The 15506-nt window shown below is 35.0% G+C and overlaps 2 protein-coding genes across 3 annotated transcripts; both read right to left on the minus strand.

The window, feature by feature from the left end:
* Positions 1–2012: 2012 nt before the first annotated feature.
* Positions 2013–7714, minus strand: LOC113507144 (protein singles bar-like). 2 transcript variants are annotated; one of them, XM_026890005.1, is made up of 6 exons: positions 6203–7714; positions 5964–6031; positions 4138–4321; positions 3242–3424; positions 2676–2816; positions 2013–2343 (listed from the first exon to the last, which is right to left on the minus strand). In XM_026890005.1, exons 3-6 carry the CDS (start codon positions 4282–4284, stop codon positions 2266–2268), a joined length of 549 nt encoding a protein of 182 aa, XP_026745806.1. In that variant the 5' UTR covers positions 4285–4321; positions 5964–6031; positions 6203–7714; the 3' UTR covers positions 2013–2265. The 2 variants fall into 2 exon arrangements, with proteins under 2 accessions (XP_026745806.1, XP_026745805.1); XM_026890004.1 differs by having other exon boundaries at positions 5802–6031.
* Positions 7715–7805: 91 nt separating this feature from the next.
* LOC113507146 lies at positions 7806–14531 on the minus strand. Its single transcript, XM_026890007.1, has 5 exons — positions 14300–14531; positions 12854–12976; positions 10349–10537; positions 9423–9548; positions 7806–8762 (listed from the first exon to the last, which is right to left on the minus strand). Exons 2-5 carry the CDS (start codon positions 12965–12967, stop codon positions 8688–8690), a joined length of 504 nt encoding a protein of 167 aa, XP_026745808.1. The 5' UTR covers positions 12968–12976; positions 14300–14531; the 3' UTR covers positions 7806–8687.
* Between the last annotated feature and the right edge of the window lie 975 nt (positions 14532–15506).

Below are 15506 nucleotides of genomic sequence, written 5' to 3' on the forward strand. Positions count from 1 at the left end.
TGTCTGCCTGAGAAACTTGTGATTGTAACTAGCATTGTTACTTTGAATGGTGAGAATCAATTGTTCTCAATAGCTGTGAAGCCAGTCCTGATTTATGTAATAATTTCTAAATGAAAGACCTATGAAAATCAGTAGTCTTTTTATTCCTTCTTATGGGATAAATGCTCACTAATTTTGACCGGTGTCCATAACCAAAATATCAGTGTTTGCTAATAGACTAATAGCCAACTTATTGTTTCTTCCTCTTATTAAAAACTAGAAGGCAAGCTATATTGACAAGTTGAGTATAATATAAAATACATTTTTGATTACGTAACGTTAAAAAAGTCTATCAAAAGCTGAATCAGTCCATTACTTGCGAATAGTTCTAAAAATAATGATTTGATTAGTAATGAGATAAAACATTGTATTAACACATACATAATATGAGTCAATTAATTCTAAATCCATGTTCAATGAAACTTTTTAGTTATCACTACGCGAAGTGGCCGCGGCACAGACGCGCGACGATCGTGCCAGGCACGACGCACGCCCATTTACCAAATAATAATAAACATAATCGCATTCATCGCTATTACAATACTTTGCATGGGAAATCCCCATTGTACTCATATAAATAAAACGCAACTTTACTGAAAACGCAAGAAAAATGTTATAAATGATGATGAACACGTTGTCAAATGAGTAAAGGTAGTTTGATTCGAACGCTGGCTTCATATTCAATTACTTTAATAGCTAAGATCCTTAACATGCATATACGGCTCCCGTTAAGCTGGGTCAAGCACCGAGTACTAAAACCGGTATAGTTACCATGGTGCGCATTATAAGGAAACTATTCGCCGGAGCATACGACACTGTTTAAAAGGACATTTAATTAACAAAAAGTGTCCAAGATCTAGGGAAGAAACGACAATATGCGCAAATAGGAATTTTACTAAAATCTCCTCCTCTATCATTGATAATCCAGATAACGATAATCATTCGGTTAAAAAAAAAATAAAGGTGAAAAATCATCAAAACAATCCCACTTTCCGCCCCAATTCCATTAAATTTGCCGACGAATTAATGGAAATTGGATTAAAATGTCACTGTTCGTATTCTCTTAAACAATTTGCCACCCAATTTTTGGAAATTCATTGACAGTGGAGTGATCCGCCCCGTACTGAATATCCATTCCATCATCAGCAATTTTAAGCCCAGTTTAAAATACATGAGATATGTTTCAAGTAAGTAAATGCTTTAACGTTAACATATTGTAATGCTAAGGCAACCTTACTTGCTAGTATATCGCAAACTGGTTATGTACACAGTCTATGCTCATATATCATATATTTTCAATGTCATCATATCAATGTCTCTTACTCTTAACGACTAAACTTAAACCTCTTGGTGTTGGTAATATGTGCCTTTCCAATTTTCATGACATACATGACATGGAACTGAATCTTAATTCAAATTCGTTGTTATACTCTTACATTCAAAATTGTTAAAAATAATGATACTTAAACAGGGCCCCAATTCTGATATTTATAATGGCCAATGAATGATTGAAATTTGGATTAAAATGTAAATTTTCGTATTCTATAAGCATTTTTTCTACACAATCATTGGAAAATGAGTAAGGGGCGGTTCACTTAGGGTCAATACAATGAACTTTCAATTATTGTATTGGAAAAGAATAGGAAACTTAAGAGAATGGGAATAATTTCAAACTTAAAGAAGAGTACTTAGAATGTCCAATGCATTTGTGGCCTAGCAATAAGTAAAGTGCTCCATCACTTTGATAAGAAGTCATAAAACTCTTTAATAATACACAGAAATAATAAAATAAAATAGATAAATGCTTTATTTCACAATTACGTTTACATCGTTTTATTTATAGCTAACACTTAGATTACAATTATAAACGAGAGGACACATAAGCAAAGGTCGATATACGTTATATAAAAATTTACTTACAACTTGTTTAAACAGAACTTTGTTATACCTTTTTATGTGTATTGATATTTTCTTTTTTATAAGGAAGCCGCACTAGTATCTCAAAAATTAGGTTTTACGGAATCCGTGATTTAAAATTTGTATACTTAGATGGACAAATCTTTCTTGTCCTTTTTTTCCGTGCACAGAAGTGTAATTTGAAATTTGACACATTCTCTTTCAACACGCTGAAAGCACGTATATATCATTAACTGGAATGAAGTGTTACATAATTTGGTAAAGAGCATTATAAAAATATAGAAGAATCTTGCGTAGGCTGTCAGCTTTTCACCGATAACCTTTGTGGTATTTGTAAGACAAGTATGCATCCACGCCGTGGAGTATTCCTACCACCACACCGATATACTGAAACAAAAACATGAATAGATAAGTACCAAAATTAATATTATTCTTCAAAAAATTACATATAATTTTTGAAATATTCTTCTTTCATTTGGGGAAGCATTTGTCCAGCTGTGGACGAATATGGGTAATGAAGATGATGATGATATCTTTTATCAATTCGTGTATTTTATCTATTGATTACACCTAAGAACTGCAAGAATAAAGTTTGAAACAGTAGTCAAAGCGGTAAGGCTAACTGCAACTAGTTTTGTTAAAAAGGAACTAGCTATATCGATACCGTAACATTTTTCCATACAAATACGTCATTATGATCTGAAAAGGCAAGGACTTACGTAGACAGCGGTCATGGCGGGATACGCGGCGTACATGTTAACAAGCGCGTACCGGGGATACAGGTAGATGTTCACCGCTACACCCATGTATGATGATGCTGATAGGTACAGGAAGCACGCCACAGCATTAAACAGGCATTCCTGTAATAGGTAACGCATCAAATGAAACGACAAATCAATACGAGCCTCCATTGTTTTTTTTATTTAAGTTTCCTTGTATAACGACAATACAGTCGTCAATTCATGTTACTGCTGCAAACTGTATGCAACTGCATAGCGTGAATTTTTAGTCGGCTGTGCTTTCGGTTTCATTCTTACCGGATTCAAATGAGCCTTGGTTTCAATTCGGCGACAGTTAATATGAGTTAACGTAAGTAATTTATGATGAATGAGAATATAGGTACTAGACTGCACGGATAACGGAGTTGTTAAAGTCACCTAGTCAAAACGTGCGCGAAGTGTCGCGGGTTCGATCAACGCGTAGGACAAGCGTTTTTCTTTGCGAAAGCCCCACGACAAAAATATGAAATTGTTTACTGCTAGAGGACGGAAAACAAGAAACTTACAAAGATGGATTGCCGTATGAGTTGTTGGGTGTTTGATGAGAGTACGTAACACGCAATGAGGAGTGCGGTAGTAAGGAGACAGGCGGAGGCGGTCGTGAGGAACCCGTGGAAGGCGGAGCCCATACTGCTGGCCTCCGACATGCCATACTTCACGAGCAGACTCTGGCACAGCCCGCCTAACATCTGTTGAAACATTTGCAATGTATTAATACCAGCCATAAGTGTGCTGCACACTTCTGGACAAAGAAAGATGTTTACAAACCGCGACTTACTGGTTTGGCACCGTCGACGCGTCGTAGTTATAGGAAAAATATCTTGAAGCCAGTTTTATCTAAAGCAACTCATGGAAATCTACAATAACAGATTTCAGAGTATTGTTAGCTCTGTCTAGCTGATTAGATACTAGGTTTCCTTCTTAGGTCCTTTATTTAATTTCTGACTTCTTTCTTCATATGGGTAAATTTTATTTTAAATCACAATAAATATTTCTGATTTATCTTGAAAAACAATAAAAATAAAAAGTTTTTTTGTGGCGGATGGCTCATTAACATTTGCCTCCCTAATTATAACAAGCAGTTGAATGTGCGTCAAAAGTATTACACATTCAGAAAAAATGTGGCGAAATAAATTAGCAATGGGATTCATAAAGACAACTTTTCTGTTAAATAAAAGGTAAACACCACATTTTTAACGAAGTTCCTTTATAATTATTTAAAGAAAACTTGGGTTGCCTTTGTGAGGGAAAATTCTTTAGCTTTAAAACTAAAATTACTGCATGTATGCTTTTTTGTCTCTGTGAAATAGTCAATAACTTATTTACGCTGCATCCATCTTAAAACCAAAGAATTCTCATCTATGAGATATAACTTTAAAAAATTAAAATATAATCGACTTACAGCTTCAGCTAACTTTATGAGTCCATGATGAGTAGTCAGGTATCCTAGATTGAGACATTCACAGCAACGACAACAACAGCACTTGATGCCCCTAGCACCGCCGCCGCCACTCGGAGCCACTCGCACTATCGTGGGCCCACGGGTCATTTTCACACATGAATGGCTTCGAACTAACAGTTTCAGTCTGTAGACAGGAAACAGGGTGAGTTCAATCCTCTTACACGGTCACTGTTACTCATATTAACATATTTTTAGACGTTCCAGTATTTTTCGGCGTTTATGTTTAGGGTCATTCAACTCTGACCTATAATAACCAAGTAGGTTTTATTAATTTCTGTTGTCCGTGTAGATTTCAAAAATGTATTTTTCTAGACTGGACTAAACAAAAGATATGTCAGAAGCAGAACAAAGTTGGATGAGTTTTGAATGAGTCGCGTGCCCGCCGCTCTGCGTGTGCGCCTAATTATAAAAATAGAGCGACGCTCGCGACGGGAGGGTTGATTTCTATTTTGGTCAATTATTTACACTCATTGACCTTATTGTTTTGTTTTTTTGTCACCTTAGTCTATAAATATAGTTGTCTCACGACAGACGTCCTATTCCCACTATTTCTTTTTCGTTACGTATTTGTAATTTTTTATTAATGAACTATAAGTTTTCTTAATTTTTAGATTTACGTATTAATAGACTTTTTTTTCATGCGCAATAGATAAGTAAATAATTAATCTATTTAGGGTATTATCCTCTAGTATTCACTAGTTTCCTTTAATTGTAATCCCGAATCTTCCTAATGGAACTGTCTATTTTTTTACTGTCTCTAAATATGCTAAACGTTGAACCAATTAGACATTAAACGACATGAGGATCACGTAGCACCCGTCATAGTGAGTCAATTAATATGTCGAGTAATCATACAGAGATGTCAGATTGCAACATAAAATTTTTCAGCATAGCAGTAGATATCGTATGGCATCCGAAAACAATAAAGACCTACGCCGAGGTAAATAAACCATTATGTTTTACTAGCTTTTCGCCCACGTCAAGGTCGGTTATATCGCGTTTCCAAGAAAAATGTCCGGCATAAAAACTATCCTATATTCTTTCTCAGGGTTAACTCTATCTCTGTACCAAATTTCATTAAAATCAGTACAGTGGTTTAGACGTGAAAGCGTAACAGACAGACAGACAGAGTTACTTTCGCATTTATAATATTAGTAGGGATTGTACAAACGACCATGACGTTATTGTCTAACTTCATAGGTCTGTCAATAAGTCTAGACTATAGAGTTTAATATACATATATGTGAGTAAAATATCGGAGTTTAGCGGACAGTGTTTGTGTATGTGGCTTGAATGTTTGAGAAATATCCGCGAAACAAATATTCCATTTCTTAGTGTGAGACTCGATTTTTAAAGAAAGTAACTTTCCTGTGAGCCTCAGAATAATTAATTGCCCCAAATAAAAGTGCTTGTAATATCCCAATACTGCAGCTCCACAGGCTCTTTTCACCTCTCAACCTTATCTTATCCACCTTATTTTCTTTCATTCACAATGTACCACAAAGAATAGCTTTGTGCTACGTTGTGAATGAAAGAAGGTAACGCCAAACACAATCCATATATAATAAATTCTAATTGCAAAAAGTTTTACTCCTAATGCTTACCTCATTATTCAATTTCGTCACACCAATTAATCATCCTTATGACGTGCATTAGCTTATTTTTGTACATCAGATCTGATATGAAATAACTAATCATGAAGTCTACATATACCTAAATAGTATTCGATTCATTATTTTATTATATCGGTTATAGCTGATTACTACCACTTGATTAGGTGTCTGCCCTTTCCCTGCCGGACTTCGTAGTGGCCTGCATCGCGTTCCTGCGGTATCTAGTAAGAAAGATACTCATTAATCATTCCTCTCCGGTCTTCCCAGGGTCCCACCCCAGTTCAATGGGACAATCCTCGGTTAAAAAAGGATGCTTTGGCCATTGCCGTACCCTAAGATGATTTCTTGATGAAGAACATTGGCAATTATGATCCTACTAAGCATATTCTTACCTAAAGATATTAAGCAAGGGTCAATTGAAGACTTTATCCCAACTAGCTTTTATAATGAGGAATCCAAATGAAACTCATCAAAGTGGTATACCAAAAGTACAAAACATGTATTTCTCCTTTCATTAACAAGTACAGCTTATTGAACTCAGTAAAATTTATAAAATCGTTAACGTCAATAGGGAACGAACAAATGTATGGAAATGACGTTTCCTTAAGTCACGTGACTGACGTGTTAGCAAACGTTCGAATGTTTAGAGATGAGTCTCCAAACATTTGAAGGTTTGCCACCGCTAACCACTATTGAAATATTGCCTAGAGAGGCGTGAATAAATGTTGTCAGAAATCTTACTGTTCTAAAAGAAATATCAATAAAAATACAATATTCGATCAAAGATCTCTTCAATAACAATATTGAAGAGATCTATGATCTCAGCTCCATTCGCATATAATATATTGTATACAAGGTAAATAATTACATCCTTATTTGTATAGAAACTACATTATAAAAAGCTTAGTTACTTATGTGTAGTTCCTACAATACAATAGTCATAAAAATAATAGTGGCACACAAGATTGTTACATATTGATCAATAGGTAAATATAGTATGGTATAAAAATATAATATCTGTATCGGTTTATTTTGATAGTATTTTTGGGTCCGAAACTAGTCGGAAAACCCCGATAAATACGCGTGAGTAAACCGTTGCATCATTTAATAATGTATCGGTATATTGAAACTTTTACTTTAAACAATCCATGTTTGTTAATCTTAATGCCTAGCCCTTAATCAATATAAGTACACTGCTGGGTCCCAGCTGTTTTGAAATCTCTACAAGGACTACATAGGAAGCGCTGTATTTCACATTTATTAGTTACCTAAATTATAAATAGCGTAATAAATCTATATTAAAAGTATCATTAACCTACATTAATAAAAGGAAGTCCTCATTTGTTTTATGAATTTTGTAAACTTGTAATTGTCAACGATTATAATCCATTTCGCACCAATAGATCGTTTTAAATGAACTTCAAATATATGTTTTCATAATCTCACCTTACCTCTTGATGATCATTACCTGCGTTTATTGCGCTTTTTATTTGAATTCATAATCATATTATACTTAACATAATCTCAACTCCACATGAGTAGTGAATGTAGAATTAACAGGTGACATGTATAACAAAAAAGGTTTCAGTAGAAAACAACAATGCCACTATTGTAAGGCATTCAAGTAGCCATTAGAAATGCCACAAAGTAGAAATGATATATGCAGCTCTATGCTACACAACGTCTTCCACACCGACATAGAGAATTTGACAAAATCTAATAGTATAAATCTGTTTAGTCCGTCAGACCGATTTCCAAAAAATATTGGATCACTATAAATTAAGGGAGATAAAAAGTGTTTAATTATGGTCGGGGACGATAAAAACCTCACTTGCTAGTAAAACCTTACTTGTAAGTGACGTCACCCGAGATTTTAAATCACTGTAACACCTTAATTTTGTGTTTACGAGATAAAAGAGAAAGCACGTGTCGAAAAAATATTTCTTTGTCAAACACCCTATTATCTTTTAAAAGTAGTGGAAAAACCTCAGTTAGATTCTTTTCTTTTTAACGACGGTCACAGTTATCTTTTACTCACATAAAGTACATGATTAATAATCACACTGCCTCGTGTGGTTTTCTGATGATTGACAGATAATAAGTGCAATGTAGGAAGTTTTTAATATTTAGGTACTATTCAGATTAACGTTTTATCAACCAAAAATATCAAACATGTGAATTGTTAATTAACGTTTAACAGATAATACACGTCTTGTTTTGAAACTTTCTTGTTTTTCTACGAAACCGAAAATATACATATATTCGGTTTCGTTTTTTTTTATTATAATTTCATACGAAATTGTAAAATTCTTCATAAATAGAATACATATTTATCATACAAAAATACATTCTTACAAATGCAGACTCTCTAAAATACACTTGACAATATCTTTTAACTCCTTCATTTTCATTCACAATAGAAAGTTTCCAAAGAGCTTTTACATCGTTTTCTACAACATTTAAGGCATCGCAAATCAGGACGAAACTGTTTCGAGTATACGTCTAGTTACTAAACCATTCCGAGCTTATAAATAGGTTATTTCCATCTATAACACGATATAATTCTTTCCAAGGCATTCCCTTTACATAAACGTTACAAACTTAATGACTAGAGCAAGCGTCACTTATAAAGAAGAATAAGTATCACTAGCGAGAGATGTGTGTGACAACTTATATGTGAAACAATTGAAATTCAGGAGGCCTACCACCATGTCTTTGACGTTAGAACGTAAAAAAAATAATGAAACTAGACTCTCTCTTCTACAACTGCACTTTCAGAATTGGTGATAGATCTCCGCGACGAAATACTAATCATAGTTCCTCCCAGTTTCTCTTGCATAGTATTGGTCAGTTTGTGGAACAATACACTTAACATATTTATATGCCGCGATAATGACGGTTGGCTAAGAACGTACTCATAAAGTACAGGAATGCTTGCACGAGTCCCATGATCTGAAACAGAAAAAATAATTTAATTAATAACATCACATTAGATCTGAAAGAATTTTTTACATATTATTTAACAATAACCTTCCAAGAGCTAACACACATTTACTCTACGAAAATAACAAACAATTATTTTTTTTTTACTAAGAATGATTTAATTCTGTATTTTAGTGTTTGTAATCATCTATATAACTTTCTAATGAATATCTATCACTGTTTATATAAGGCGGGGGTCAATTTTACCGTTCCCGTAAGGAACCCTAAAAGCATGAGTTATCTGTCAAATGTTTTTTTTTATCAATTAAACTTTTCTCTTTAATCTGGCTAATGGTAGATTGTAAAGATAATGGCAGTGATAATTAATAGATACAAGAAATACATTTTCGTGAGAGGCGGCGCTTAAAATTTAATTAATTTCAGTGTTAGCACTTTATTCTCTTTCATTAGATAAATTGGGTATTCTTTCACAATAAGGAATTTCATAGCTGCTTGTTTTTTTGGGATTACAAAGATCTGAGTACCATGCGCAAAGACAACCGGGCTCTGGAAAAGCACTCGTGGGTCACACAACGGCATATTCTATCCAGGGATCAAACCCGCGGACCTTCCCGCTCATTGTTGTTTATGAGATGCTTTAAACGTATGTAACAACGAGATATAACTTACGGCAGCCGCAAAGTATGGTTCGTAGCCCCTTCTGTAGTAGTTGTTCTTCTGGTGGTTTACTTCTATAAGAAGCGTGAGCCCAGCACACAGGTACAATACGAACGCCACTCCGTGATATATTAACTCCTGAAATAAAATAAAGCTTAGGTAAGACGATTTTAAGGTTAAGCCTCAGAATAAACATACTCTTTCTTGTTAATAATTATTGTCAGATCCCTTTTACCCATAGTCATGGTTGTTCCGATATAATTCAAACTAAATCAGGATCACATACAACGATTTATCTTCCAAAAAGGTGGGTATTCTGAAGGATTTCCACTCCTAACAAAAATGAAAAGGATCCTATCATCATCCCGTGTTTGCAGGTATTTGAGGTATTGTGCAGAAAACATCCGACTAAATGTCCGCAGTACCAGTTAATGTAAACACAGCGGTCATGCACTCGGTGCGCTTACCTCTCGGCATTATATTTACAAACGCCTTTCAAGAAATTAGCAATCCGCTCGTGATTGTATTCAAAACATGATTTATGACTTCTGACTCGAAGCGCAAACTGAACTCATTGCTATGTGCTAGTCGCCTAAGACGTAATTTAGCACTCTTTTAGAATATGGAAGAAAGCCTACGTTTTTAATACATGTAATGTAATAATACTAAAAATAGCGAAATATTCAGAAGTTTCTAAACTTTCTTTTTTTGCGGTCGACTATCGTAATAGAATAGAACATATATTTATTCCATTAGTGACGTAAGATGCTCTAAGTCACCTTCATTTAGATTGACGAATACAAATGCAGGAAGTCTCTTTCCTGGTTTCGAATTTATACAATACAATTATCACATAAATCATGACAAAACCGACAAAATTAGAAATGAGCGTATTCAAATAGATAAAATACTAGTTAACTATGCTGATTGAAACTTACATATATTGTTTTTGATAAAATAGAAGCTGTTGACATGGACAAGAGGCACGCTAATAGTATGCAGAATGTGCCGATGAGGAAGGTGACAGCAATCAGTAGGAAAAACAGTTCGGCCTTGCCATTGATGACCGAGTAGCCGCCGTAGTCCATGTAGTAGCCCACCACGCCGACACAGGCCGCTCCCAGCAACTGAAACATAAAACAGTCACCCGCTACTTAATCTTCAGATACATCAAGCTTATGAAGAGCTCAGGTCTGTGGGTTGCTTTTCGGACTTACTTTTAAATTTATCATTTGATCCAAATCGCAGCTGCTTAAAGTATTATAAACTGAATAAAAAACCATTTTTGTGGCTTTTGCCGAGTTCTCTTTATAGGAATAGATATTTTGGGAGTATAGGTAACCTAGTGTGTAAAATATTAACAATATATAGAATCTAAACTTTCTTCAAAAAATCCAGTGTATAAATATCTTGATTTTTAAGAGGAAGTATAAAATCTTTATATAATATTACTCTACATAAGTAACAAACAACTTTATGTCCACGTGTACTTGCAAGCATATAACTGCTTCATGCGTTTTGCGTCACGCTAATGCTATTTTATGTGTCATTCATCTAACAGTTTTATTTCTTAACGGCTTGACAATAAAGCTTAAGCTGTAAAAATGTTGTCGCCACTATAAAGTCGAGAATGTCTTGATAGGCACTACTTTCTTGGACAAATTTAAAGTGTTGTTGGAGTTACGAATGTATCTATTATTCTTAGTATCAGCCTTAGTAGCATCAATGCTAATTTTCAATGACATGTAGAGCTGGCCTTTGTTTTTCGAAGACCTACCTATTAGTATATAATAAATTAACATTTTGAATGAACAATACAATTGTTATACATTCTTTTTGAGGAAAATTCAGAGCATTTAAAATGTTTCATGCGGGTTTTTATACATTTTGATGAACAATACTGAGAATTTAATAGAGTCGTAAATAAATGATGATGTACCATACGGCTGGAGTATTTATCAGAATAATGTCATGGTTGTACTATTCATAGTAATTGACTAATAACATGAAGAGAAGGAAAATGAAATGAAATTTTCCTTGTAACTTACATTGAACCTAGTTTAGCAGAGATGCAAAGGAAGGATAGAAACTAAAAAATCATTGAAATATCCGCAAGCAGTGAATAATTATTTATACACGTAACTAGCGGAGCGCTGCGGTTTCACCTGCGTACCTACTCTTCACTCCTATCAGGAGAAGTAGCTTGTTGTATTTGTATTTTTAGATAAGAGCTGTTTAAACATGAAAGCAAAGAAACAAAGCCTTTCAGCTTTATAACATTAATATGGATAGTATTGATATACCTCGCGAATTTGATGAACAAACTTTTCATTGAAAATACATAAGTGTAAGTGTTTTGAAGCATTTTCGATGCAAATCATCGGCCGTCTGTTTATTCTCGCTGCTCCAAGAATAACCCGCATGGCTGATATCATGGATACTTCATAAAATATCAGTCCAGAGAAATTCTATTTTTAATATTTAATGAATCGTAATCGGAGTAGATATTATAAAATTTAAATGGTGTATATTAAAAAAAGTTCTTTAATGAAACCACGAAAACAGAAGGAAACTAAACACAGTATTGGCTTAAAGTTGAATAAGGTCAAACCTATTTATTTGAGTTACATCTAAACCACTTGCGTCTAATGAACTAATGTGTGCGTTACAATAAAAGTGATTATACTAACCGATGTAACAAGACTTAATTGTAAGTGAGCCAGAGCTGACTCACAGTTCAAAGACGTCTTGCTAAATTCATATACCAACACCACGTTATGTATTTGCATAGTCTCACCGACAATTCAATAAACCGACATGACGTCACTAATGATATCATACTTTTTTTCAAAGAAATTCGCTTCGTTTATGTTTAATCCAAGGACCATCTGATACGCTTGCATGTTGCTCAACCACGATATTTACGTAGCTAAAAGTAGGTTACTATGGATCGAAATATCTGGAGTATTCATGTAAACAGGAATTACGGACATTTTGAATCTTAATTTTTTTGTTCGGTTTTCATGAATGACTGTTGCCTATTGATAAAAACAGTCAGGGACATTATTAAATAGGACAGGGAGTGAAGCAACTAAAAACTATTATGTTTGCAAACGTTCTATGGAATCACAAGGTCCTATTTGGATTTTATAATCTCACAAATATTACCTCTGAAACCTCGACGAACTGGTTTTGTCAGTGGACGATTATGCACGTGGGATTTCGACCACCCACGATATGGTGTAAGTTCAAAAAATTTTAAATAGGTTTTATTTGATTTTTCTATAAAAATGTTGTTGAAGACATCCGTGCCTGTCCTACTTTATTGTGCCCAATAGAATTCACAATTGTAATTTTCATAATGTGGCTAAATTGGGAGTCAAATTGATTTTTAAAATCTGTGAAGAAATCTACTCAAAAGAGAATGAACGAATTGTTCTTACCAGCTGAGCGAGTTTGAGGAAGCCTGGCATTGTGCAGAGGTAGCCGGTATTGTCATACATGGTGGAGCGCGTGGTGGCCACCGTGGTGCGAGTGATTGTCACCGAGTGAGACATGGTGGATCACTGAAAACAGAAAACATAAAGTCTAATATAATATTGCAACTGTATGCGTTGATACTTAGTCAAGCAGCTAAGCACGAAGACCTTTGGGCAGAAATTCAAATCTCCTTTTTTTTCATGATTCTCGTCGAATTTCATTTGTTCGAATCTCAAGGACAAAGACAAGAAAATAAGCTTAAGCGCTATTAAACTTTATTACTTCCTTGGCACAAAATCAACTTTTCGCATTTTCACCGCTTGCCATTTGAAACACATTTGCAATGTCGATTGTATTTACCTGCATAGGAATTCTACAACGATGACTCTTTTTCATTGTTGTATCGACTCTGTTATTTTAATATTATTCATTTAAGAAAATCAAGTACGCAAAATATTTGTTGTAACTGGGAAAGACTAATTGGTCTTCGAGATACGGGATATGTCAGAAATTTATTTCTATGCACAAAATCGATATCTAAATGTGCCCGGGATTTACCGAAACATGATAAGAGATAGGTACATATGCATCAACTTTATTTCAAAGGAATACGGTTGGTTTTCGACCAGCTATTTTGTATGTGAGGTCGAACCCGCATGAGAGGCATTGTCGTGAAACTTATGTCATCTCCAAAAAAGGGTTGGTTAGGTCAACTTGTTGGCGGGCCGCGAGTCCATGACGCTGTGATGTTTGTGGGCCGAGGTCGCCTGCTCTGAACGCACCGAACATTGAGTAGCTCTTGTATCAAAAAGTTTATTTCTAGACACAAACATTGGGATACGACTGAAACTAAGGTGAACCGAACGCAGGTAATATGGAAGTTGGGCAATAAAGTTGACGTGATTACCAGAAATAAATATGATGATATACGAAAAATAGATAACATAGATGGTGCATAAATGGTGCATAACTCTACTTGAAATATCACGAATGAATCACATTTTCCAAGAAAGCCTTGTAGTAAAAGTAATTACATTGTTACTTATTCATATATGTACATGATATAAGTATAGTGCATTCCTATTTATCAGTCAATAGCGTAATATATAATAATAAAAATATGCACTAAAATCGCGCAAATAACCTTTCTCAATATTTTTTTTATAATTTTTATCATGTTTAAAAATTCAGTAAGCAATTATTACATGTTTATATTGTTTGCTCATCGCATATTTCAGCTTGAGTTTATAGCAAGTAATTTGCATATTTTATTGTCAAACATTAATAAAGTAAACAAATGACAAGCATTGCTCTTGTCCAGCAATGCTAAACAAGAGCAATTAATTAATCCCTGCGTAATATTTCCCTCCACGGTATACTAGAAGCAATTAAATAAGTAATTTACTTACAATGTTTATATTCTCCGGTAAGTAAATGTATAGCGGTCGTGTAAGGCGCACGTTAACACGAGTGAGCTCCGCAGTAACGACTGTGGGCGCCAGACGGCCGAGCTGACTCACCTTCGCGGATCGACGCCGCGCATACAAACACCCATCACCAGACTCCAGCCATGCGCATGAAGGATTGCTGTAAACATCCTTGCGAACCCTATGACTCAGAGGGCTACCACCACCTCTGAAATTGATATTTTGCTGTTGTGGAAGAGAGATGCCGCTCTACACTTTGAAGTAGAGTGTCATGCTTCCTCAACCGCATAATATCAAATAGTGGCTTGAGAGGTGGCGGCAGCCCCACAGACATACCGAGACATGCACCATGCCCGAAAACAAAGGAGATCTAAACGAGAATATCGAACCAGCGACCCGGCTGGTCTGCGTGCATGACGCATGCGTATTTGTAGTTGATTGTCAAGGACACGAAGGTTACTCAAAACCTAAAATATAAACGCAGCTAGCAATTGTTATTCTCGAAAACATGTGAGCATCTCATACTCAATGGACGGTTGTAATTTTTGTTATAGATCCAAATAAGACGTTAAACTTGTTTTTTTTTTTATCAAGACTTTTCTTATTTGCTTCAATAAACCTAAATTGCCTATTTTCAGAGTAATACATATACATATAGTGTTTTCGTTTTACAAGTAAAATTTTCAGAAAATTCCCAAATACTGTTTAGAAAAAAAGATTTTAATAAGATCACTTGCTTCCACTTCTTCATGGAAAAATAGAGACGACTTGTCCCCAAACTTTTGCCAAAGTCTTCCTTATTTCTCTGGGGATATTTCTTTAAAATTAATGTCGTTGGTTTCTCAAAAAACCTATGGTTACTGCCTACTGGTAAAGTAGAAGCCAACCGCAAAAGAGTTCATACGAAATCCGATCTATGTTGAACTCCGAGCCCTTGATGCGCTCTAAGATGCAACGATGATTTCGCAAAAAGTTGCCACAGATTCGGGACTTTCAACTGACATTGAGGATATTGATGCAAAGAAAAGAACTTCAGCCACGGAAATAGACATTCATCGACTTTCTGTTGTATGTGACCAGAATTCAACACTTCCTATTGTTCCTGCACCCTATTGCTGAAATCCTATTGCTGCGGATCCGGTCAACTCCGCTGGCGTCTGGTCGTCAGGTCTGACAGTCTCCAGGCTGT

The sequence above is a fragment of the Trichoplusia ni genome, unplaced genomic scaffold (assembly GCF_003590095.1).
Source record: "Trichoplusia ni isolate ovarian cell line Hi5 unplaced genomic scaffold, tn1 tig00000743, whole genome shotgun sequence".
NCBI lineage: Eukaryota > Metazoa > Arthropoda > Insecta > Lepidoptera > Noctuidae > Trichoplusia > Trichoplusia ni.